Here is a 25182-nt window from a genome sequence, read left to right as displayed (position 1 = left end):
GTAGTCAATACCCTATTGTTGGTTATACCCCTTAGCTACCAACCTGGCTTTAAACCTCTCAACTTCTCCTGTAGATTTGTACTTAATTTTGTATATCCACCTGCACCCTATAGGCTTTTTACCTTGAGGTAAATCTGTGATCTCCCAAGTGTTGTTGGATTCTAAGGCTTGAATCTCATATTTCATAGCATCAACCTACCTAGGATCCTTAACAACATCTAAGTAGGAACAAAGTTCTTGCAGAGACGAGGTAGCAGCTATGTAACATTGATAGGCAGGTGTAAGGCAGGGCACTGGAACGGGTTGTACCGGTACTGTTTCGGTCCGTTTCGGTTCGTTCCAATCCGGTAGTATTCGGGACGGGATGAGATACATTGAACTGGTACATGAAACGGAACGGTATCATGATTTGGTACCGATATACCGGTACCGGTTCATCCCGGTTCATTCCGGTACCGGTCTGATCCCGATAAATCATTTTTAATTAAAATAAAAAATAATATTTTTGTCATTATTTACTTTTATTAGCATTTCTTTTTTCTTTATTTAATTTTTTAAAATTACAAACTTAAGTTATTTAACTTACACGTTATAAGTATAACTTAATAACTTATAAACTTCAAAAGATTCAAATCTTTAAAACTTATAACATAACTACATAAGCTCAAAAACTTTTTAAAAAACCTTTATTAAACTTAACTTACAAATTTATATACGTAAAAATTAAAAAAAAATATCTTTAAAATAAACTTAAGTAAAATTATTATAAATTTTAAAACTTAAATACTATAAACTAATATAACTTAGAAAAATAAAAAAAACATTTGTATTTTCGTAATTCAAAATAACTCAAAAAAAATAATTATTTTTTGAAATAACTATATGTGTCGTCCCGTTTATCCCATCTCGTTCCATTCCGGTCCATTCAGGTCCGTCCCGGTATATAGTGGGACGGGACAGAACTGAGCCTCCATCCCGGTAGTTCCAATCCGGTTCATCCCGGTACCAGTCAACAACCCGGTCAAACTGTCCCGTTCCGGTCCAGTACTGATTTGTTTCGGTCCGGTGGTCCCATTCCGGTCCGGTGCCCAACCTTAGGCAGGTGAGAGATGACTATAGCTCATGTAGTTGCATAAGGGATATTGAACATCCTTATTTATGTTGAGAGAGACAAAGTCTTTCATCTATAGAGATTTGTGTGTAGTTCTTGAGGATCTTCTAGTATTAAGCTTGAATAACCTGCATAGGATCTTCTTGGACTGTTTCATTAGCATGAGAAGTGGTCAAGGGATCAGGTACCTCTAAATCAGGTTTTTGACAAGGAGAACCACAAGTAGCTGTATCTTCATTACAACTAGGTGTAACAGGAACCTGGTGAGGAAAATCTTGAATGGTCAATTCTGGAGCCTATAAATTATCTACAAACAATGGTTGGCTATCAGGAGTGTCTGTTTGTGAAAAAGGAAACACATCTTCCCTGAATAAGACATCCCTATTGACAAAGAATAATCTAGTAGTAAGATCAAACAGAATGTACCCCTTCTATATTTTTTAGTATCCCATATGAACTGCAGTTTTAGACTTGGGCATCATCTTATCATGTTCATTAAGAATCTTGGCAAAACACAAGCAACCAATAGTTCTGAAGTGTGATAGTTCTGGTTTTCTACCATATAGCTTCTCATAGGGAGTCTGAAAGTTAAGCACACTACTAGGTATCCGATTAATAATATGTGTTGCAGCTAGCACACAATGTCCCCAGTACTTTAAGGGAATTTTTGCCTGAAATCTTAAGGCCCTTGTAACCTCAAGTAAGTGCATGTGCTTTCTTTCAGCCACTCCATTCTGCTGAAGTGTGTAGGGGCATGATCTCTGGTGAATAACTCCCATCTCCTTAAACATAGTCTCACACACATAATTCACAAACTCAGTACCATTATTAGTCCTTATCACTTTAATGGTTTTAACTAGTTGATTCTGAACAAATCTTAGAAACAATTGGATGGACATACTCACATCACATTTATGCTTTAGCAGAAACAACCAGGTCATCCTTGAAAAATCATCAACTATTATGAGAAAGTATTTATTTCCATTAAATGTAGCAGTATTATAAAGACCCCAGAGGTCAACATGAATCAAATCAAAGTTGTTTGAACTTCTTATGCTACTAAAAGGAAAAGTAAGTCTTGTCTGTTTAGCATAAGGACAGACTAGACACTTAGACACTCTTACATATACTGTGACTATTCATATCAAACATCCTAGCAAGAACTCCTTAGGACACATGTCCTAGTCTTTGATGCCACAACTTCATATCTGAGGCTATTTGAGCAACTAACAGTGCAGTATCCTTCTTATAACATCCCTCTTTTTCACTAATGTGTTTTTGAGTGTACAAACATCCATATTCTTCACCAATCGCCTTCACATTTCCATTGTAAAGTTCCTGGAAAACACAACAATTAGGAAAGAAAGTGACTATGCACCTAAGTTCTTTTGTTAGTTTGCTCACTAACATCAGGTTGTACTTAAATTCAGGTAGATAGAAGACATTGGAAATGATACTTCTATCTGATAAGGCACAAGAACCAATATGAGTCACTTGTGTAGTGTCTCCATTAGGCAAATACACACTCTTAGGAACCTCTAACTTGGTCACAGACCCTTTGATAAACATATCCAACTGAGACACCATGTGGTTTGTTTCACCAATATCTACAATCCACACTTTACTATTTTCAGAAACAAAGAAAGTTTTACCAGCAGTGTGAGCAACATGTGCATGATAACAGTCTGAAGAAGTAGATTCATTTTTGTTCTGGAAACTTGTGAGGATATGATCATACTATTCCTTTGTAAAAGTGCAGCCCTTAAGAAGTTGTTTGACCTTTATCTCAGCTTGACTCATTGTTTTGGGCCCTTTGGAGTTTTCTATCACTTCATCAGTAACCGGAGTAGTATCAAATTTCATTTTCTATCCCGGAATAGGAACATTGGTATTCATACCATATGAGAAGTGAGCTAGTTAATGGTATGAGTCTAAGGAAGTCCCCTGGACCTTCCTTTTAGACTTGAAGTCTGGTGGATACCCTACAATCTTATAACAAAATTCTTTGTTATGACCCTTATAATGATAGAAATCACATATCAAAATGGAATTCTTTTTGAATCTTTGACTTGTCCTGAAGAAGCACCAGCCTTAGAGAACATAGCTACAGAGTCTACTCCAACTGAGTTTAATCCCATGTTGTTAGTGACTGAAACCACAACCTTTTGGCATTCATCCCCCACTATCATAGCATATGCATGGTTAGTAGTTGGTAAGGGATTCATTATCGGTATTTGGCTCCTGGCCTGATGATAAGACTCATTCAACTCCATCAAAAAATGATATAATCTCTTCATATTCAAATGAGTAACAAATCTTTTAGACTTGTAACAGTTACAACATAGAGCAGGAACTAAAGCTTCAAACTCATCCCATAGTGTTTTGAGCTTGGTGTAGTACACAGACACAAAATCAGTACCCTGATGTAATGAGGTAATGTCCTTATGTAAACTATAGGTTCTAGATCCATCTATCCTATTAAATCTCTCTTTTAAATCATTCCAGACTTGAAAAACACTGGATGCAAAAGCAATACCACTAAAAAGTAGTCTTTTTGACACTGAATTCATCAACCACGAAAGTACAATTGCATTAACCCTTTCCCATTGTCCCCATAGTTCTTCACTAAACATCTCTTTCATGCAGGATCCATCTACTAGCCCTACCTTGTTCCTTACTAGTAGTGCTAGTGTAATAGAACGATTCCATAGGGTATAATTCTCAACACCAATCAATTGAAAGGAAATAATGCTAACTACACTAATATTAGCATGACTACGGAAGAGATGATGATTATAATCGATACCTTGTCCAGACAGATATGCAACATGGAGTGGTGTTGATGTATTTTCATTCTAACCATGGTTGAGTGTTTGATCCAGATCCTCTGTTAGTTCCCATTTCTCTGAAGCTACAATCAATCACTAGTCGCGAAAGCAAAAGAAAAACAACTCAATTTGAACAACAGATCCTAGCTTCGATCTGCAATTCTACTGAAAAATGATGAATCTGTGAATTGAATACTCAATTCTTTGATCCAAACACCAATCACCTTCCACATAAATTAATGTGGGTAGCTCTAATACTATGAACGTAAGTGAAAAACAAGTTGAAAACATCCATTAACAAGGAGCTAACATTGAAGGAGAAAAACTCTCATTGTTTGAGTTCAAAGACTAAGTAATACATCAGGGAAAGGCTAGTATTTATAGCTCGTTCCTTTTACAATGAGTAACTAACTTCTAGAATCTACTAACAGAAAGTAGTTATAACTAACTTTAGGAAAAATACTAATTGCCCTTTATTAATCCTAGCTACTTTAACTTGTACTCTTCTAACTTTATTATCAGCTTATATCTCAACATTTTCTTAGAGTTTCATGGCTCTATATTGAAAATCAATTCCTACAATGTAGACTTTGTTTTGGTGTTATTTCTTAAGTTGCAGTGGCAGAATGATGTTGAAACTTTGGGGTAATTTATTGTAATTAATAAATAATTTTGTTTTATTACGATAAGTTTCTTCAAATCATCTCTCTTGTATTTTTATATTTTTATATTGTTTTGTCAATTTTTGAACCAAGAGGCGGCATTTGGATGTCGTCCCTCGGGATAGCCTAGTTGTTATGTTGGTGTGAACTATTTTGATGTGTATATAAATGGTGTTAAGGTTATTGTGGAATGAAAGATTAGTGCGTCTCTTTTAAGAGTCACGTACATAGTCTATGGATTGAAAGATCATGATGTATGCCTTGTTATATTACCTCGGCAACGTACCACTTTTCTGAGATATTGATAGCTTCTTGTTGTTGTTATTAGTTGTTGGCTTAGTAGAAATTGTGATATTGTAATGTCCCGCAACTTCTAAGCATAGATTCGAACCTTTCTCTATATGCGTATAAACTCGAACCTAATAATTTTTCAGTTGTACATGTATGTTAAGGTCCTTGGCTAAGTATAGTAAGTGTATCAGATGTGGTTTAGGATCTTAAGAGACCTCACACACCAAGTCAAGTTCAAAACATTTCTATCAGCTATGTTTTCACATGAGTTCTTACAAGAGCCAACTTTAAATGACTACATCTCTCAAAATATAAAGAGATATGCAGTTCATAATCTATCAAATTGAAGGTCTATGAGTGTTCTTTTCAACGCCACCAGGTTTACATCAATTGGAGTTCAAAGTAAAACATTATCATCGTTTTACTGGAAACGCTACAAGTTGTCACTATGTGATGGGGACTGTGACAGCCTGTCAGACCTGGCCGTTATAATAAGGAAAAATAATAAATTTAGGTCAGTTTTGATGGTCCAACTAATGGTCTGTCACCCAAGTGATGATCTGTCACCTAGACTACGTCAAACAACCAAATTTCACCAATTTTTGTTTTTATCCTTTTTAGGGTTATTTTGTTCCAAAAACCTTTGGAGAGTAATCCAAATGACCCTAAACATGTAGGAAATCATTTTTTTCATTAGTAAATCCTCTCATTCACTCCTAAATTTCTACTCTCAAGAACTTCAGGAAACATCAAGGGTAGGGTTCATCTTCCAAGTTTCTCCATCAAGCTTCATCACTAAGGTATGTAAGACGTTAATGAGAAATAATTCTTTTTATTCTCATGTCCAAGATTTCTCAAATTTCATGAATTTAATGTCATAGTTAAGGTTATCAAATTCACTTTTGAATTCATTCACATTTATTACCCGAATACTAATGAATATGAATTCTTGACTAATGTACTTTATTTTTATACTTAATAATTTTACATTATCATTCGTATGAGTTATTGACATGATATTGTTATGATTTCATGAATCTTATATTTCAAAGCATGATTTTAGAGTATTTATGAAAGTTCTATAAGTCTTTCTCATGATTTAAGCTATAAACATGATTTTGAAAGATATATTTTAGAAAGATTTGAGTTTTGTCTCACCTTTTATTCATACAAACAAATATTTTACCAAATCATTAGCATATCATATAAGTATATTATTTTGGAAGGATTATTTAGTATCAAGAGGATATGAGTTTAGAAAATTTAAATCCCATAACTACGTGCCACAATAGGATTTGAGTATGCCCCTTTGATGGTCAACTCCTTTAGGCCTTTGAGTCTCAGTTAGTGGATCCACATTAGACATACACGTTTTATACTCTGGCAAGGTATAGGGCAGCCCACCCAACTAGATCATAAGTTGGACATCATCAACTCATATGGTATTTGTCAGTTGTGAGAAACTCCTTAGTAAAGCTACTACTACTTTTATGTACTTCTATCATCATAAAGATTTTGTTAGAGGTGACTTTTATTCACTGTTTTCAAGATGTATTTCATCTATTTTGTTTTACCTTTTGATTATGCCTAGTGTCATCTTACATACTTAGTACATTACACGTACTGACCGCATACTTTTCTCTATGTTGCATCATTTTATGATGTAGATTCAGACGTTTATTCTCCGACTCGTGGCTAGATATGATACAACTTTTCGGTCAGCAGTTGGTGAGTCCTCCTTATTCGGGGACTTCATGGATTAGATAGTAGTCAGACTTATTATTAGTTTTGTTATTTGTTTTAAGGTAGTTGAGGGTTATCTCCCGACAAACTTATTTCTTTCATTCTAAACCATAGTAGCATTGTTCAGACAGTAGTTGCTCAATTTCACAGACCATTTTTATTAATTTACTCAAACTTATAATTAGTACATGTTTCATTTAACTAAGTTTTAGATTCCACTCGCATTTCATAAAATGTCAGATCAGTTCATTAGCAGCATGAAGTACCAGGGGTCTCTTGGGTTCATCTGTGATCTTGAGTGTTGATCACACCTAGGGTGTAACTCGGATCGTGACAGAAGTTGTTGTTGATTTAAAGTGGGTTGATCGTAATGACAACCTTAGCGCCTTATAAATTGATTATGACTTACAACCTTATTGGTTATCACATTGGTTGTGTCACAATTGTTTGGTCAAACTTTACAAAGACACTTTATTTAAAAGATATGTTAATGTTTTAATTTCTCATCTGGCATGATCCTGATGGCCTAAGATTGTTATGACATGTATACCGTCGTTAGAATTATATTATTACCCCATTGAGTTAGCTACTATAACATGATATAGTGTTTATCTATAGCACTTTATTATTGACTTAGTTGCCTAGAAAAACATGTAATGATTATGTTTAGGCCGATCATTTATGATTACTTTCTATTGTTATGATGTTTTTATCGTGTGGCTTCCGACTATGAGCTTATTCTATCCTTAGTAGACATAGACATTACAAGAGTTTAAAGCATACTAATTGACTAATACACTGGGCTTATGGGTCGGGTAAACTGATCCTATGAAGTAGGCAACTAAATCGAGCCTATGGGTTGGGCAGACTACACTTATGGGTTGGGTATGTTGTACCTACGAGGCTACAATTATATTGTACCACAGATCCTAAGAGTTGTATTGATTCACGATGAATACAAGTTCAGTTCCAATGATCACTAGGTTCTAGGTAAGGGGTCCAACGGTGGTACTTAATGATTATTTCTGTTTGTTAGGGCTTTTGGTGATTGTGTGCTATTTGTACTTGTCGGGATTATAGGGGATAGGTCAGGTTATTGTTTGCTACATATTTATTTACTGTCTTATTGCAGGAAAGTAAGGTGTTTTACTTTTATTTTATTCCACCATTTTCATTATGTTCTTATACTTTAATTTCAGCTTTTAGTTTGTCTTGCATGCTCGATATACTATTTTGTACTGATGTTGTTTTGTCTAAGGCCACTACATACATGTCTGCAGGTCGTGAGCAATGATCAAATAGATCTCCTGCCTATCCAGCTAGTTGGTTAACTTCTTTTTTCGTGGGGTCTCTAGAGTCGCAAAAGTTTGTCTATTTTGTTGTTTATAGATGTTGGGTAGGTTGAGGACATGTCCTAACAAGGTATTGTATTTATAGAGGCTTGTAGATTAGTGTATTCGGTTATATAGATACATTATTGCCCACGTTGGCTTTGTATGTTGGTTACCATTTTGATAGTCGTTTTGACTTATTGTTTAGATTTACTGTTGTACTGTCACGCCACAAACTCGAAGGGCGCAACTGGCTCCTAATGCCAAAACTCAGGCCTGAGCCGATCCTGCTGAACCATTTGCTACTAGCGCATGGCAGCCACATGCAATCAAGAAAACAAACAAGTATATCTCGGCTTAAAACTAAGCCCTCGGCCGGCAAGGCCCCTGTCAACTGATCTATAAAAAAAACAACTACTCCCAGGAGATCATATAAATAAATAGCCAACTAGCACAGAAGTCCTGATTAGGCCATCGAGGCCACCATGATATCTATACCAAAACTAAAAGCAGGTATATATCGATACAATACATCAAACAACTCACAAGCTTCAGCAAACCAACAACATAGGTCAGTATGGCCATAACGTAGCTATACACCCTACACACTAGTCTGCAAGCCTCTAAAGGTAGTAAAGATTAGCGGGATAGGGCCCCAGCCTACCCATAAAGATATATACAACAAAAGGTAACAAACCTCCCAACTCTGGCAGCTCCGGAGGAAAGGGGCTAGCCAACCGGATAAAAGTCAATCCTGTTACTGAGGAGGTCTACTCGATCGTCCGTCAGGACTTGCATGCATGAATACAGCGCCTCCAAGGCAATGGGGCATCAATACAAAATAATGTACAGAGTATGAAATGCAATAGACTATGATGAGGTATCCTGATATACTGGAATAATCTGATAAATAAATCAAGGATAAGATAAGTACTGACCTGCTCCTAAATCTAAACTTATCAAAAATAATAAAACAACAACCTAACCAAGCCCCCATAAGCTCGATAGGTACAAACAGCACACAAGACCACCTACTCAGGCCCCCACAAGCCCGGAAGGTGCCAATCAGCCTATATACCCCTATCGATAGTCCCCTAGCCCCGTAGGTAGTCACATAGCCCTCTTAGGCATTAATATATCCCCGTAGGTAGCACATAGCTCTCTTAGGCATCAACATAGCTTATAAACAACTCATAGCCCTCTTAGGCAACAACATGGCCCTGTAGGAAACTCATAGCCTTCTTAGGCGTCAATATTGCCTTATAGGCAACTCATAGCCCTATTAGGCATCAATATAACCCCGTAGGCAACTCATAGCCCTTGTTGGCATCCATATAGCCCTGTAGGCAGAACATATCCCTGTTAGACATAAATCACATTCCTGCAGCTAACCAAAAAAGCCCCAAGGGCAACAATAACAATCCAATCGCTAAAAGCAAGCAATTTAGTTATAAGCAACCAATACAAATAGCCTCTAAGTCGTGTCCAACATAGGGACGCTACTAACTGAATAAGAATCCCGATAAGGGAGGATTATATCAACTCTAGCAGCCAACAATCAACAATCATGGCTACAAGTATATGAAGGATAACAACCCAAATACACTGCTTTTAAGCTTTAAGGAAACATACCGTAAGTAGGGAATAGCCTTAACATACCTTTTTCGCTGAATTCACGTGTCCTAATAACTTTAATCACAACCCCCTTGCTACTACAACAAGGCAGGATCATAATCAACATAAAAGAATAGAAGATATAACGAAAATCCGATAAAAGATATGTATTTCCGTCGCAAATTGCTATTTGCGACTTATCAAAGCTAGAGTTGATGAAATATGGGTCTTACCTTGATTATAAGTTTGTAATACACCTCAAAACTTTAAAATATGCCCAAACCCTTGCTGTCCACACACCAAAGTACGATATGCTAGGAAATCGATAAAACAAATTATACCATGTTGACGAGCTCAACGCGTAGAACAACTTTTGTCAAGGACTTAAGTCATGAAAATCAGTAACTTGGCTTGTCCTAGAAGTGGATTGTGTAGGTTTTATGAGTTTTCTGGTTCTTCACTAAGGAAAATGAAGGAAAAATGAAGAAAAGTCGAAGAAGATGATATATATAAAGTTCCACCGACCTAGGAGACCCACCTCACCTGCCTGCTTGCGCAGTCTTGCGAAAACGCGGATATCTCTCAATTCTGAAGTCGTATGAACAAACGGGTTGATACGTTGGAAACTAGACTCGTAGAACTTCAATTTCATAGGTTGCAGGGACCATAACTCTTAATATATTGGGAGAAAACGTCTGAGACATTTGACCCAAATTTCAGACAAATCTATATAAAGGAATTTACGGTAACTTTCGCCAACTTTTATTTTGCCACTTACCTAACTTCAAAACTTGAGATACAACACTTGAACACTTAAAATATAACATAATACATCATTCTTAATTTATTACCCACCCTCCTGGTCTTTCCACGAAGATACGAGTCAATTTATACGTTTCAAAAAGTCAGGGTGTTACATGTACAATGGCCCGTTGTCTTGAATTATAGTGTATATACGTATTTTAAACTTATGTAGATAGATCATGGAGGTCTTGACAACCCTCATAACGTGTATGTTTTCCTAGATGTAATGTTGTCATCAACGATCCAAAGAGGACTCGTATGCTAATTGTTTATTGTTTTAATGTACTGTTGGGAGTAGTTATTTTCTTTGTAGAGCATTTGACAGGGGACTTGTCGATCGCGGGTTTATTATTGAGTCAGGATATACTTGTTTGTATCTTGATTGTGTGTGGTTGCTATGTGTTGTTCGCAAATAGTTAAGTAGTGTTGGCTCAGGCCTAAGTTTGACATTAGGTGCTAGTTACGTCTATCGAATTCGGGGTGTGACATCATATTGAATCCCACTAGTAATTTGGTTAGCAAAATTATTTTGTTCATTAATTCCATCTGCTCGAAAAACCACTTGTGGATGATGTTGGCTGAGCTACCTTGATCGACTAACACATGCTTAACATTAAAATTAGCACTGTTCAAAGAAATTACCAGAACACTATTGTTCGGGAGTTACAAACAATCCATATCATACTCATTAAGAATGATTGCTTCGGCGTCGAGGTTTCGATCTTGTCAAACCTTTTCGATAATTAATTTGATACTTTGGCCTTTTTTGTAGTCGACATTGTCACTCCACTAATCTTCTCTCCCATAATAATCATGTTTATTTCTTTTTGGTCGGTATGGCTCGAATGGACAAATGTGTTTTCCATACTTTCATCATTTTTTTGTCCCCTACAATAGTCCTCTATCACCTTAGCTCTAGATTCATACTGCTGGCACACCTTACCATAAGATTTAACCTCGAGGTCCCTCAAGCTCTCAATTAATAATAAGATAGTGGATGAGCTTTTGAGGTTCAGTCCCTCCATAAAAACTTTGACGATCTATTCTCCTAGAGTGTCTTCTGGAATCTTGCGATAAAGTCCATGACCAGTTCATAACCACTATGGATGATTTAATAAATGTCGACTCACCCTGGTCGTGCCTTCGCAATTTTGATGCTTGTCTTAGCACGAGCATCTAGAAGCGACCCCAATTTGTAGTTCGATGGAGTGTGTATCCTTACAAACCCTATTTGAAGCTCTTCCCTGAGTATTTCTATCGAGCAGTTGGTCATGCTGGGTATGCCTTTTGTTAGGCTGTCTCTCCCATTTTTATAAAGCCAATATTCCAGTGAGTGTCTTTTGGAGACCTTCAACTTTTACTTTTTTCTTGTTTATAACACAACTCGTTAGAGATCTAAGCATGTTCACCATTAAGTGTAAAACATTTATCGAAGTCGCATATCTCTATTTTCGTCATAGAAGATTCTTGAGGAAAAATAGTTAAATTAGCTAGAAAAGAAAGTTGGTAGAGTTAAATCAACAGAAAGTTTCTCTGACCCTATGGTGGCGCCAAATTGTGTACCCTAAAAATGGTATAATTGAATTTATATGAGGTTAAGTGCACACGTCTAAATCAATCTAACTATTTTTAAGTTTGTTTACTAGTAGTTTGAATATCCATTGAGTAATACATGAAGTAAGTAAAAGCGAGATAATAGAGTAAATATATAGATCCAAATGTTCAGATGTATATATTCCTCTCTTGTCATTGATGTGTTTCTTCCCTTCTCTTCGAGGGTGTATTTCCGAAGGACCAATTTACCGAGTCTTACCTTCCAACCACACCCTGCCAATTTGTATTTATTCTTCTTAATGTCATGTGTAACAAACAAGTTTCACGTTTCACCCAATACTCCCAATACAATTTCAATGTTTATGAACTATAATTTGTTCATTTGGTAAGATTTGTATAAGAATCTAATTTTTTTTGCTAATCTTTACAAATTATGAAATTTTTATATTTGTGAGAAAAATACAATATAAAAAATTCAAACATGTCCAAATAAAATTTCAAACTTCAAATTGATTTGTTAAATTTGATTTTTGGATATTTTAACACCCTCAAATTACTAGAGTTCGTTAATCTGAAGTAAACCATACTAGTTTATTACCCTTCATGCCCCAAAAGTTAACTGAAACAGCCTATAAGGAGTAAAAAAAAAAAAAGTAAACAATATAATAGGATAGTTTCACTTATCATCCTCTCCGTCGATCACCGACCGACTTATTGCCCCCTAATTCCAATCCACATATTAGAAAACCTAGAAAAATCAATTTCACTCCTCCGCCGTCTGCCGGCCCTACTCCGCCGTGAGGGAACACTTGTGTTGTAATACAGTTAGAGAGAGAGAGGAGATGGAGCACCAGGACAATGAATACGATGATGAACATGAGCACGAGGTTTACGGAGGAGAAATACCTGATGAAGAAGGAGAGATGGATGCCGAGTATGACACATCTACTGCTGCTGAATCTGAGGATGACCCTAATGCTAAGGTTGTTAGCTTTATGGATTTGAATTTGAATGAATTTGTTTATTTTAATGTCTTACTGGTATTTTAGGTGTGTAACCTTGATTTATTTTATTATCTGGTGTGTATAGGAGTTAGAGAATATGAAGAAGAGATTGAAGGAGATTGAGGATGAAGCAGGTGCTCTTCGCGAAATGCAGGCTAAGGTCGAGAAGGAAATGGGCTCTGCACAAGGTTTTACTCATTTGGCAGTATTTTTTGAATACTTTGCACTACTCACATGTCTGGAAACTCCAATCCTAACTTAAATTAAGAAATACCCCTTGATCCTTGCAGTGCCAAGCCAGATACACTCTCATTACACGATATTTTCTTCTTCTTTTTTGTTTTAGAAAAAGGATTAAATGAATCTGTCACTGATGAGTGGATCAAATTTATGATCTTTGGCCTCATTTTGTTTTGTCTTTCTAATTTAGTTTATTTGTCCCTGTAAGTAGTGGCCTATGCTCCCTTTTATAAAAAAGAAAGGAAAAAAAATGTAGGGGCTTATAAGGTCTTATCGAGGTGATGGAGAAAGAGTGATTATTCTCATGAAAATATGATGTTAACTAAGAATTCTCCGTTGCAAGTGGTAGAAACATGAAGGTGGTTAGGTGTTCATGCAGTTGACTGTGTATTAGACATTGGCATAGGTTGTATTGCTAGTGCTGTACAACTTAACTTTACATTGCATTTTCTTTTTGCTCTAGTTGATAACGAACACAGATATTGGTGAAATTTTGTCCAATTATTCATTTAAACTGCTTCCTCTCAGTACTTGCAAGAGGTCTGCAGACTAGGCAAGGTAGTTGCCATTCGTGTGGTCACAACTGCTGATTGTTTGTGACCATACTGTTAAGTTTCATAGCACAGAATCATCAATTTCAGAATAATTTTTTTCTTTTTAGTTAGAACTTGTAACGGATCCCTGAAAGTGCAAACAGTATAATAAATAATTAAAGTGAAAGAAATACAAAAAAATCTAAGCTTTACATTTTGGTGAAGAAAACTTGATCCAAGTGCACAGGTCTATTGCTGGGAAGCAAGTTTCAAAGTTGGGACGAGAGCTCCATTTGTGGTTACTGTATTATGTGAATCAGCAAAGGAACAATGTTAATATATAGATATGTTGACTTTGACTACATCATGTTTGGGTGGGTTGCTTCTATTAAGTTTTTGCCAGAGCTTGATCTGGTTCCTGCTGCCTTGAGACTGTTAAGTGTAATCCCTCTGAAATTGCTATTAAGATACTTTTTATTTATAAAGTAAAGGATTTCATTTCAGGGGCATCAGGAAGATGCCAAGTTACAAAAGAAATAGACTGTTTGCTCCAGTACATGAAAGGTAAAACAAATACATTTGTAGCACCAGTACATGGAGTCTAAGCTAAAACTACGAAGCTTACAAAGTCTAAAACATGTTAACACTATTAACACTTAACAGGTGTGAGAAAATTCCAACTGAACAAACCAACTAGACATTTAGCCTTAAGAGAGTAAGTAGGAGTTGAGACACCATTAAAGCAGCTGTGATTCCTTCCGTTCCATATTACCCAAAAAAATGACTGCTAGAATCATCCTCCAAATGTTCTTGATGGATTTGTCAACTCTCCAGAATATCCACTGGTGTAAGACTCCTTCATAGACTTAGGCATGCTCCAAGTAGTGGCGGATCTAGGATTTTGAACGGGGGGGGGGGGGGGGTTCATCATTTTAAAGAAGTGAGCAGCAAAAGATTTTGTTAAACTTGTTCCATAAAAAAAAATGATCCTAATGTGATGTCAAATGAGTTCATAAAAAAATTAAATCTAAATATAAGCTAAAGCATCATTAAAAATCAAATTAACAATATATTTTTAAAAAAATAATTAATTCAACACTACATTATTTTGAAGTAATCTTTTATTTTCCTCAAAAGAAAAATTAAAATGCTAGTGCAAATGATATTTAAAGGAAGAAAAGGCAAAAAAAAGAAAAAAGAAGAGAAGATAATCATCATCTAATTTTGAAAAATGATCTAAAGATGATTGCAAAAAAATCTAATTGGAAGTATGAAAATAAGATACTTGTGGTGGAGGATATTTGTATTACTGAGACACATAAAGCACACATATAATAAGTATTTTTATTATATAGCAAATATGATATTTGTATTACTGAGACACATAAGCACACATATAATAAGTATTTTTATTATATTACAAATATTTTAATAGTGAAGAGTATTAGGAAGGAAATTTTCAAGAACTAAAGCCTATGACCATTTTTTAATTGGAAACGTAACTTGTGGTACAAAAAGGCCTCGAAAGAAAAAGTTCAGAGCAAGCAGGAATAGAACTCGTGACCTTAAGGAGAGTATGAACCCCCACCCCCCAATTGCAAAGCTAGGCTATTAGGTTCTGCTAAGGGGGTTCAAAACATAATATATATCAGAAAATATAAGTTTTGATCTTATATGCATAGTGTAATTCGGGGGTCTCCCCCACCTGGATCCAAGAAAGATCATTGAGAAAAAAGAAGGAAGTCCTAGTCTCCTAGATATCAGCTGTGATGGGCGATGCAAAAAGAAAGGGTCAACACTTTCTAAATTCTGTTTTCAGAGATAGCATCTGTTGACAAGAGTAACTTCCTTTCTGCTAAGATTGTCTTGAGTCTGGCAGGCATTGTTGAGTTGCAATTGATGAGTAGATAGTTCCTCTTCTAGAGATATCTTAATGATATCACAGCACCTACTTACTGCTGGTTTTGGACATCAATGATACTTGCCTCTTCAAAAAACAGAAATGAAAACTAAAAGAAGTATTTTCTTCATGAAATTGCTCCAGCCACCAAGTGCTGGAAACTGTGCAAGTACACTGCTTGACTTTTTCCTTCCTACTAAAAGGAATCTGTGAAGTCTGAGGAGTCGAAACGATTTGCACTTTTCAAGTTACCACCAAAAGGCTAAAAACTTGAAGCAACTAAATTTTATACAATGAGTAGCAATTGCTTTTCCTTAAAAACATCTTGAGTTACCTCCCTTCCAAATTGTCCACATTATGAATAATAGATCAGTGTACAGAATGTCCTGGGTTATTTTGTTGTTTGACTTCTCCAGCTGCTTATGACCTCCTTAAGATGTTGGTGTATGCTTTTTTTCTGTTTTAAATATTCAACTGTCAATATGCTTGAAGAGAAGTACAAAAGTTTTCTGATTTAGCAGTTTAGAAAACTTAAAGAAATAATATTGAATAAAGCCACAAGATTCACATTTTTAAGTCTTGGGCATAAGAAACTCTAGCTTGACCTTTGACAATATCAGTTAATACAATCTGTTTTTTCTGATGGTTAGACGACTTCACAATTGTAATCAACTACTATATTTTAACAGACATTGTGCTTAGCTAGGTGGCTGTGAGGAAGAAATATATGTTTCATGAAGTTTGAAATATAATTGTAAACCTCAACCTTGTGCATTGTTTTGAGGCTCAACAGTTTGTTTGTTGACGAACTATTCTTGGAAGGTTTTATATGCTAATTCAAAGGCTCAAAAACTTGTCAAAATTGGATTTTTGTTTTGACTTCTCAATTTGTTTAGTATATTTTTTAAAGAGTTGTTTTTTGTAGAACTATTACGGATTCAATTTTGTTGGAAAAGATTGTTTGAGTATGTGATCCAGTTTTTGGGTAAAGAGAACTAAGTTATGCTACAAAATGATTGGTATTGTATCTCTCTGCTGCAATTGTGGTTAGGAAATTCTTGGTTGGAATAAACTTTATGGATGTACTGTATTTAGTTCATGCTGTGTTTAGTGAATCAATGGTTATTGCTGCAATTCTCTATTGGCCTTTTGACTTGAATAGATCTTCTCAGTCGAGGAGCAAGATGTATATTGTGATGGTAGTGCATGTTGTGGGGTAAAGATAGCTACATGGTAGGTGCAGCAACAAGCTAAAGTAGAGGTTGCAAGTATTTTTTTTCCTTTCTTCACTTGAAGAAGGTGGGATTAGATGGTTGTTGGGTGGACAAAATCCTAGAATGAGGCCTTTGACTATGTTTACGAATGAATATACGTTTACTTGATCAACAAAATTTTTGTAGGTGTTGCAAGATCCAATACTTCCTTGTGTTTTTCGCTTTTCTACTCTTAAAGTTACAGCCTAACCTTCTTCTTTTGAAATTTTTTTACTGCATCAATGCAATTCAATTTGTTGATTCGAGTAAGTGTGTTGATATTTTGTTATTTATTGTACTTTCAGAATATAATTGGATTCTTATTGATAATTGTTGAAAGCCCTTTAACCCTCTGCAAGCAGAAACCCTTCTTAGTCCACCAGCATACAAACCCTTAAATTGGTGAACTTTGACCGAACTTTTCTTTTTGAACTGTTGAAGTAGTAGGAAACTTTTTACCAAACTTATTATGCCCCTTTTGTCAATGAGATGATCAGTAATGAATATTCCGTTATTGGCTTGGGAAATAAAAAAATTTACATTTGCCTAATGTGGTCGAATTTCCTTTTGTAGAATGGGCTTAATTCTTTCACTCTAGCTTATTTATTTTTCTTTTAGCTGGATTGGTTAACAACAACAGAAAATCGAATTTAATTATGCATGTTATCCTGGAATCTACCAAGGCACCTACAAGAGAATCAATTAAGGACAGTAACTGTTTGGTCCTCGTAATGTTATCTCTACAATTTTGAAGCTCATCATCATGGCTGCAATTTTTTTTAATCCCAAACCTCAAGGCATTAACCAACTTTTGATTAGCTATTATAGAGAGGCAAATCATTGACGCCATCTGAAGAAAGCTCTGTAGTTGCAAGGATGTGTCCACTATAGTTTTTTTTTAATTATTACTTAAAAATGGAAGAGCAAACACAGGACTAGGTATAACAACGGCTTTCTCTTACCCCAAATGGCACTGTTTCATCTTCAAAAGTCCTTTCAACCTTAACAGCTGACTAAATGCTGCGGGAAGGATCATTTTGGGTTACCTTTTCTTGGTCTTCTCATTAGTTCAAGTGATATATGTGTTTGGATCTTAGTAAAAAGAGCTAGATGGTTGGAGAAGTGTGTTTCTAGTGCCTACTATGTTAAGTATTTTCCTAATCAATGTATAATATGTACTAAGATTATTTTCTTTGGTTCCATAATTTTCTTAAAGATCTCTAGATTTTCTTATGGAAACAAATGAAAAGAATGGCTTTCCTCATAAATGCTTGAATCTTCTTTCCTAATTGAAAACAAATTCCATGTAGTTTCAGATTAGACCCTCTTTTTGTTGCAAGTTAGAGTCTTTCTAGCTATTCTTCTACATGATTTCCAGGAGTTTGAGTTTGAGGGGTTGTATCTATGATTGTGCTTTTTTTTTTTTTTTGATGACAAGGGAAACCCGCAGCCGCTACTCTTTGGGTGCGCACAGGGTAAAACCCCCGCTCCTATGCAATAGCTCGCATTGGGTTTTTCAAATCTTTCTTGTCACAAAGTCTGTTTAAGTTGCTTCTTACTGTGAAAGAGTTATTTTCTTCTCAAACTTGGAATTATCTAAATAAGATACCGGTACATGTGTGCCAAATCTGTAATATCTGTTGTTTGGGTCTCATGATTCCAGTCCAGGTAGATCTAGTTAGAACAGTAATAGCCATGTAATTTTTGCAATAACTAGTTTCGGATTTTCTCCTGCATTTCAACGGGGGGGACTACTTATTCTTGCATTGTGGAAAAATTGTCATTTTTTTGAAATAGATGGAAAAAAATAAATATAAAATTGTCATTTGTGAATAGTGATTCCATTCCCCCGGTATTGGTTATGTTATGTGGAGCGCTTGTCTAATGTAATAGTGTAATAGGTTAGTGAATGAATTGTTTTTACATAAATCCCAAGTTTATCTTCTGGTACATTGTTAGTTTGATGACGAAGTTATCTTCCTGAATAAATAAGTATTTATTGCAATTTTCTTGTATGTACTTAATATATACTCTAAAGTACTGTCATGCCAAATAAATCCCAACTTGTCTCCTTTCTATTGGTAAATGGCTTTGACCACTTGTCTTCCTGGAGAAAATTGATTTCTTCTAAAAGATTCCTCTGTTACATCTTCATTTTTGTCACCCTATAAATTTAGATGTTCTTGTTGGTTAGCTAAAACTTGGTCTCTAGGTTGGCTTCCTTCATCTGTTCTTCCAATCACCTATAAGACGAGATATCTTGCAGGAAGATGACTAGAGAAGTTCGCTGCTTTGTACCTAGGCGATCTTTGTGGCCGATCCCAGCGCCTAAGAGTGGGCTTTTGTTTCTTTTTTTCTTCTTTCCCTTTTTGCACTCTGTTCTTTTAATCTCAGATATATCTAGAAAAAGAAATCTATTTCAAGGTGAAAATGGTTGTTTATTTTTTCCTCTTTCTTTGATTTATTGGTTTCTTTTTGCCCTCCTTTTTTGTGTCTGTTAGCTATATTCATCCTGTAATCGGCATGATTTTCTAGATCCCATCCTCTTTCAGAAATTCTTTTAGGTGCTAATTTCTTCTTTTACACACAGGAACTTGTCATTTTGTATGGTTTCTTTTTGCTTTTCTCCTTTTTTGTGTTTGCTGTATCCTTCCTGTTATCAACATGATTTTGTAGATCTAGACCATCCTCGTATAAAATACTTTGAGGTGCTAATTTCTTGTTGGACAGACTAGCTTGTCATTTGACTTGTTAAAGGAAAAAAACTTTTATTTGGCCCATGAATTTGGTTATAGTTGATTACTCGTCTGCTTCTTCTAGATAAAATGTGATACTGGTAGAGTGTAAATGGGAAATTAGGCTGCACCATTGGGTATATAAAGGGAAAGAAATAAATTAGACCAAACTGTGGTCGATAATAAGTGATACATTTGGTTTGCATCAGCTATCCATTAAAATTAGGAAATTGGGGAAAAGGAGGACCCTTTTATTATAATTGATTCTATTAATTTGTAGCTCGTTTCATGATGATTATATGAGAAACTCAGTGCTATTGGAAGTCTATTTTTTTGCTATAAATGACGAGCAATGGTAAGCAATGGGTTATTACGTCATGGGTGAAACGTTGTTTTTATTATATAGAGAGGCACAAAATGATCCCACCTAGACGCAGTTGAGTCTTTGAATCTGCCTATAGAAAGAAAAAGATAGACAAAATTAAGGAAACTAGTATGCTGCTACGCTTTTAACATTGTTCATCGTTTTCATCTTCTCAAGGTTTAACACCTTCTCTACTGCAGTGATGGATTTAAAAAAAATCTACTGTTTCTGTTTCTCTATTTCTTTTGTTTTACATCTATCTCTTCTTCCTCTTCAAACAGTGAATCTTTCTTCTTCTCTTAGTGTGTGAGCCTTTTTCGCTTGGACTTCTCTTTTCCTCCTCTTTTACTCTCTTAGTACATTTATTTGAGTAATTAATATGCAGTATTTGTTGCACATTTACTCTTTTCTTATTGTTGATTATTTGCAAATTGAAAATCAATGTGATTAAAGTTTTTGATGTATGACCTTCTTGAAATTACATGATAATGATGTTTAATTTGAATTGTTGGATTAATATTGTCATTATTGTACATCGGGTGATGGTAATTGTGATTATCATTGCGATTTGATATTTTAATTTCTCAGTTCATATATGTACATCGGGTGATAGTAATTGTGATTATCATTACATGATCTTATCAAAAATTCATATATGTTATGAGATTTTTCTGTTTCCATTAATTGGGCGCTTCCCTCAAAAGAAGTGCGAGTGTTGCTTCTTGCATACACACCACCCACCCTCCTTAAACCCCACTTGTGGGATTACAGAGGGTGTTGTGTATGCAAGAAGCTACACTCACACTTCTTTTGAGGAAAGCGCCCAATTAATTGAAACAGAAAAATAACGTAACATATATGAATTAAGAAATTAAAATATCAAATCACAGTTACTATCACCCGATGTACAATAATGACAATATTAATCCAACAATTCAAATTAAACATCATTAACAAGTAATTTCAACAAGGCCATATATTAATAACTTCAATCACATTGATTTTCAATTTGCAAATGATCAACAATAAGTAAAGAATTAATTTGCAACACATACTGCATATTTTTATTTTTTTTTGAGAATGGTGAAGTTGTATTCATCAGCAATGAGGGTATGCTGGCAACCAACCAAACAAAAAAAAAATTCAAAGGCCAAGTAGTCATGATTACAAAGAGCCTAGGAAATCTACTAACTGATCTACTTCATATATACCCTCTTCTTTACACATACTGCATATTAATTACTCAAGTATAGCAAAAATTACAACTTAATGGTACCTTTTTAAAAACATGAGTGAAGCTTAGGGTGCTTCTGAAGGTCTCGCAATTCTCTGACGCATAGAAGAGCAGTGAATGTGTTTCAGTTATCTTAGGTTTTGGACTTTTGTTTTTGAAGAGATAGTGTGGAATTTTTTTCCTTTAATAGCAAACCCCATCCTCCCCAAAACACAAGGGAAATCCTAATATTCTTCTGTGATTTCTTGTCCTAAATGTTATATTTGAAGTGAGGAGATAGGCATTGTCAAAAATGCTTATGGGTTATTTGTTGTTCATAAATTGTGCTTATGTGCAGATCCAACTGCTTCTGCTAGTCAGGCTGAAAAGGAGGAGGTGGATGCACGATCCATATATGTCGGTAATGTGAGATTTATCGCCTTTGCCTCAACATATAAATTTGTTTTTTTCCTATATGACAAGTTTCTTACTTATAGCATCATCCTTCTCTTCATAAGGCTTATATTGTGTTAATCAATGACGGGAGTTAATTTATAGTTCAACCTTATCTGATTATTTGCTTTTGCATTTTAATCCAATGACAGAAACTGCAGATTACTTTATTGCTCAAAAATTGGTTGCCTATAGTTTTTTTCCCTTCGATTTTATACTAGATAGGCAATTGCCCGTGCTCAAGGGCCCAACATATTGGTTTTTGATGCAATTTTTTTCACAATTATTTTTTGGGTAACACAACTAAAATAATTAGACTAAACTCAGTCAAATGCCTCCATACTAACACAACAGAACATGTCATCTCTATATACAATGTGTGAAATAGATAATCATCGGAAAATACTTATGTACCAGTACATCGTTATTCATATAACAGGATTTTTTTCATCTACAATATGTGCATAAGCAATTATGAATTCATCATTTCCTATAAGTAACAATTGTAGTCATCAACTTATAAGACAGCCTTTTTATCATTTTATAAACCACCATATGAAGAAGTTTAGGATGAATACCTGCAAAAGAGAAGTAAATAATAATTAATTAAAATATTGAAACTATTCTAAAAGTACTCTAACTGACAAGCACAATGTTATTTTTCCAACGTAACAGTGGAGAAGAAGGACTAACAATGTTTTCCTAATTGCAAAACACACTGCTAAAAAAATACAATGTGCAAAACCAATAAGAATTTCAAATGTTTATTTAATTTCCAACCAAAAAAGATGATCCAATTATAGAAAGTGAGGTATATAAGCCTTGCACTTGATAAAACTCCGACCATTGAAAACTCAAAAAATCTCAAAGTTTGCACTATCACACTTTTAGTTTCTCTATAATCCAAGAATAAAAGAACCTGTAAAGATTAAGCTTTATGCATGATTAAGCTCCGTAGGTGAGTAGATTTATCCACCTACAACTAAGTTTCTGCCGCATTCATGTTGCCTCTATGAGTGTGCTCAACTCTTTAAGACTTATTGAAAGTAAAAACATATATAGAAAATAGAGTCATAAGAACTGTTGATTTTTTTTTTAAAATGGTGGATTTTTAGGCTATTGCATGAACTGCCTCGGATCTATTGAAATCTCAAGTTTAGATATTTTAGACATGGACACAATTTGATGGTGTATGAATAAGTCTCACCTCTGACTTGTGTTATAGACCAACTAATTGCTAGAGAAGTAACTAGAACATGACTCCGGACCTGAATCAACAAGCTAGTCATTAGTCGTGCTCACTTTATCAAAATAGAAATCTTATTAACTTCATGTACCTTACAAAAAGAAAGAGAACCTTGTAACATAAAATTAACAAAAAATAAAATATAAATATGAAAGTCATATACAATTGAGAGGTTAATAAGCTGCAACCAAGAAAACTCTTCTACAACATTTAGACTATGGCATGTCATCATTGGCATATCGATAAAAGAAAAAGGCTTAAATTAACAAAAGGGTTAACTGCATAAATGAAAATGCTACCAAAGACATGCCAACAGAAGTGTAAATACCTTTCATTCATCCACTTCAAAGAAAAATTGGATATGTTTACATACTATACAACACAAACCTTTCAATGAGATATATCCATAAATGAATATGCAGTGTCAGATCATCAACCTATAAGAGGGATGTAAGGCTCAAATATTCCTGCGAGCAAGCTAGAAAAGGAGAAAGATGACCCAATATACCTAGTGATGAGTCAATATATATTCTGAGTTCAACAGTATTCTAGATCAAAAAAGCACAATACAGGAAAAATTATAATGGAAATGCATGCAAGAATGTCACTATAAATTTAAATAATTATTATTTGGACGAATGAATGGAAAAACAATAATTAAGTTATATATATGTCGTAGTACATTAAGACAGAACCAATCAATAAAGGTGCACACACTTTAGCACCACAACACCTATACTAAAGCACCAATTAAGCGAGGTGAAGCGCATAAACTGGGCTTCAGTGAGCTTCATGGATTAATGGATTTAAGCAAGCTTTAACAACATTATCAAGAAGCTGAAGAAATATGAAAATTAATGTAGCAAGTATGGTAATTCAAGAGATTTTAGAGGGAATAAGGAGAAACCTAAACAATACATCATTATTAGTGCACCTTTTACTTTTGAAGCTCATACTAACTATTATGCCATTGCAAATATTCGACTCAGATGAGCATCCAAATAAATTTCAAGATAATCGAAATGAAGAATTGAACAATTGACACAACAGAACAAGTCAACTGTCAGGCAAGAAGAACAATATTTTCATTCTTTTCATCACTATGAGGTGATGAAATGTTTGTAGTAAATTTTAACAATCTAGTGCTCCATTCTTTATGACTCTGAAACCCTCTTGTAGCTTATAGAAAATTTAGCATTAGAAATTTCAAGTCGGATATAGCTCAAGCCACATTATAAGATTTGGATTTAAAATTCTTGATACGGTGAACAAATTAATTGAAAGGTAGGAAAAGAATCAAGTCCATTCTGTCCACCATCAGAAACCAGATGAAAAGAGGAGAAGTAAATCAGAAGGCAGTAGAAAGAATAAGATAGTTGATGGCTTAATGGGAGCAGATATTATGCTATGTTTATGCACAAGAGAAATAGGAAGCCATTCAAATCATACACCTGAAGGTTGAGGACTCCCTTCCAGGTTTGGTTTGCCCAGCTCCACACGTCGTTTCGAGTAGGGGCTTCATCTCCACTAGTAAACCTCCCTACAAAGCATCTACGGAACAGTGTATTCTCCTCCTGAAGGCATTTCTTCATCAGAGCTTTAGCTTGGATCTGTTGGATCCATTTGTTGTATGTGCTTGTAAATGGAGAACCTGTGGGTTTTTTTGAATCAGAAAGAGGACCGAGACAGGGTGATCCTCTTTTCCCTTTCCTGTTCATCCTGGCAAGTGCTTTAATGCTATGATGGGATTGCTACACAAAATAGATGGATCAAAGGCTTCAAAGTGGGAGACAGAGGGGGGGGAGGGGGGTAAGAGAAATTGGTCATATCCTTTATGCAGATGACACCATCATCCTTTGTGATTCTGTAGCAGAACAAATCAGCTTTATTAGAGTGATGTTGATACTTTTTGAAGCAGTCGCTGGATTGAAAGTGAGCTGGGGAAAAAGTAGCCTCTTCTCTGTGAATGAGGTACCTCAGATACAACGGTTGGCAGGTATACTGGGGTGTAGTGTTGGGAGGCTGCCTACCACCTATCTAGGTATGCCATTGGGCAGTAATCACAAAGCCTTGGGAAATATGGGATGGTATTTTGAAGAAAACTGAAAAGAAGGTTTCTGAATGGAAGGCTCAATATCTTTCTATTGGATGAAGATTGCTCCTCATAAACTCTGTTCTTGAGACTTTGCCCACTTATGTGATGTCCCTATTCCCAATCCCAGCAAAAGTAGCGACAAATCTGGATAAGTTAAGGAGAAAATTCCTATGGCAAGGCAACAAAGATGGAAAAGGCAATAGCTTAG

General features: G+C 35.2%; 1 protein-coding gene across 4 annotated transcripts in view; it reads left to right on the top strand.

Moving 5' to 3' along the window:
- The window catches only part of LOC125823080 (polyadenylate-binding protein 1), a 239916-nt gene that overhangs the window by 187186 nt on the left and 27548 nt on the right, over positions 1 to 25182 (top strand). Inside the window, exons 1-3 of one of the 4 annotated variants that reach the window (XM_049502495.1) lie at positions 12618 to 12921; positions 13028 to 13130; positions 21539 to 21606. In XM_049502495.1, coding sequence (XP_049358452.1) covers positions 12781 to 12921; positions 13028 to 13130; positions 21539 to 21606 — 312 coding nt within the window. In that variant the 5' untranslated portion in view covers positions 12618 to 12780. Of the gene's footprint in view, positions 1 to 12604; positions 12922 to 13025; positions 13131 to 21538; positions 21607 to 25182 lie in introns of those variants that run through there. The other 3 variants (XM_049502499.1, XM_049502496.1, XM_049502500.1) reach the window with 3 other exon arrangements.

The sequence above is a fragment of the Solanum verrucosum genome, unplaced genomic scaffold (assembly GCF_900185275.1).
Source record: "Solanum verrucosum unplaced genomic scaffold, falcon-dt-bn FXZP01000199.1, whole genome shotgun sequence".
NCBI classification, from domain to species: domain Eukaryota; kingdom Viridiplantae; phylum Streptophyta; class Magnoliopsida; order Solanales; family Solanaceae; genus Solanum; species Solanum verrucosum.
Note: the sequence above shows the minus strand (reverse complement) of the source record. Positions and strands in the feature narration are given on the sequence as shown.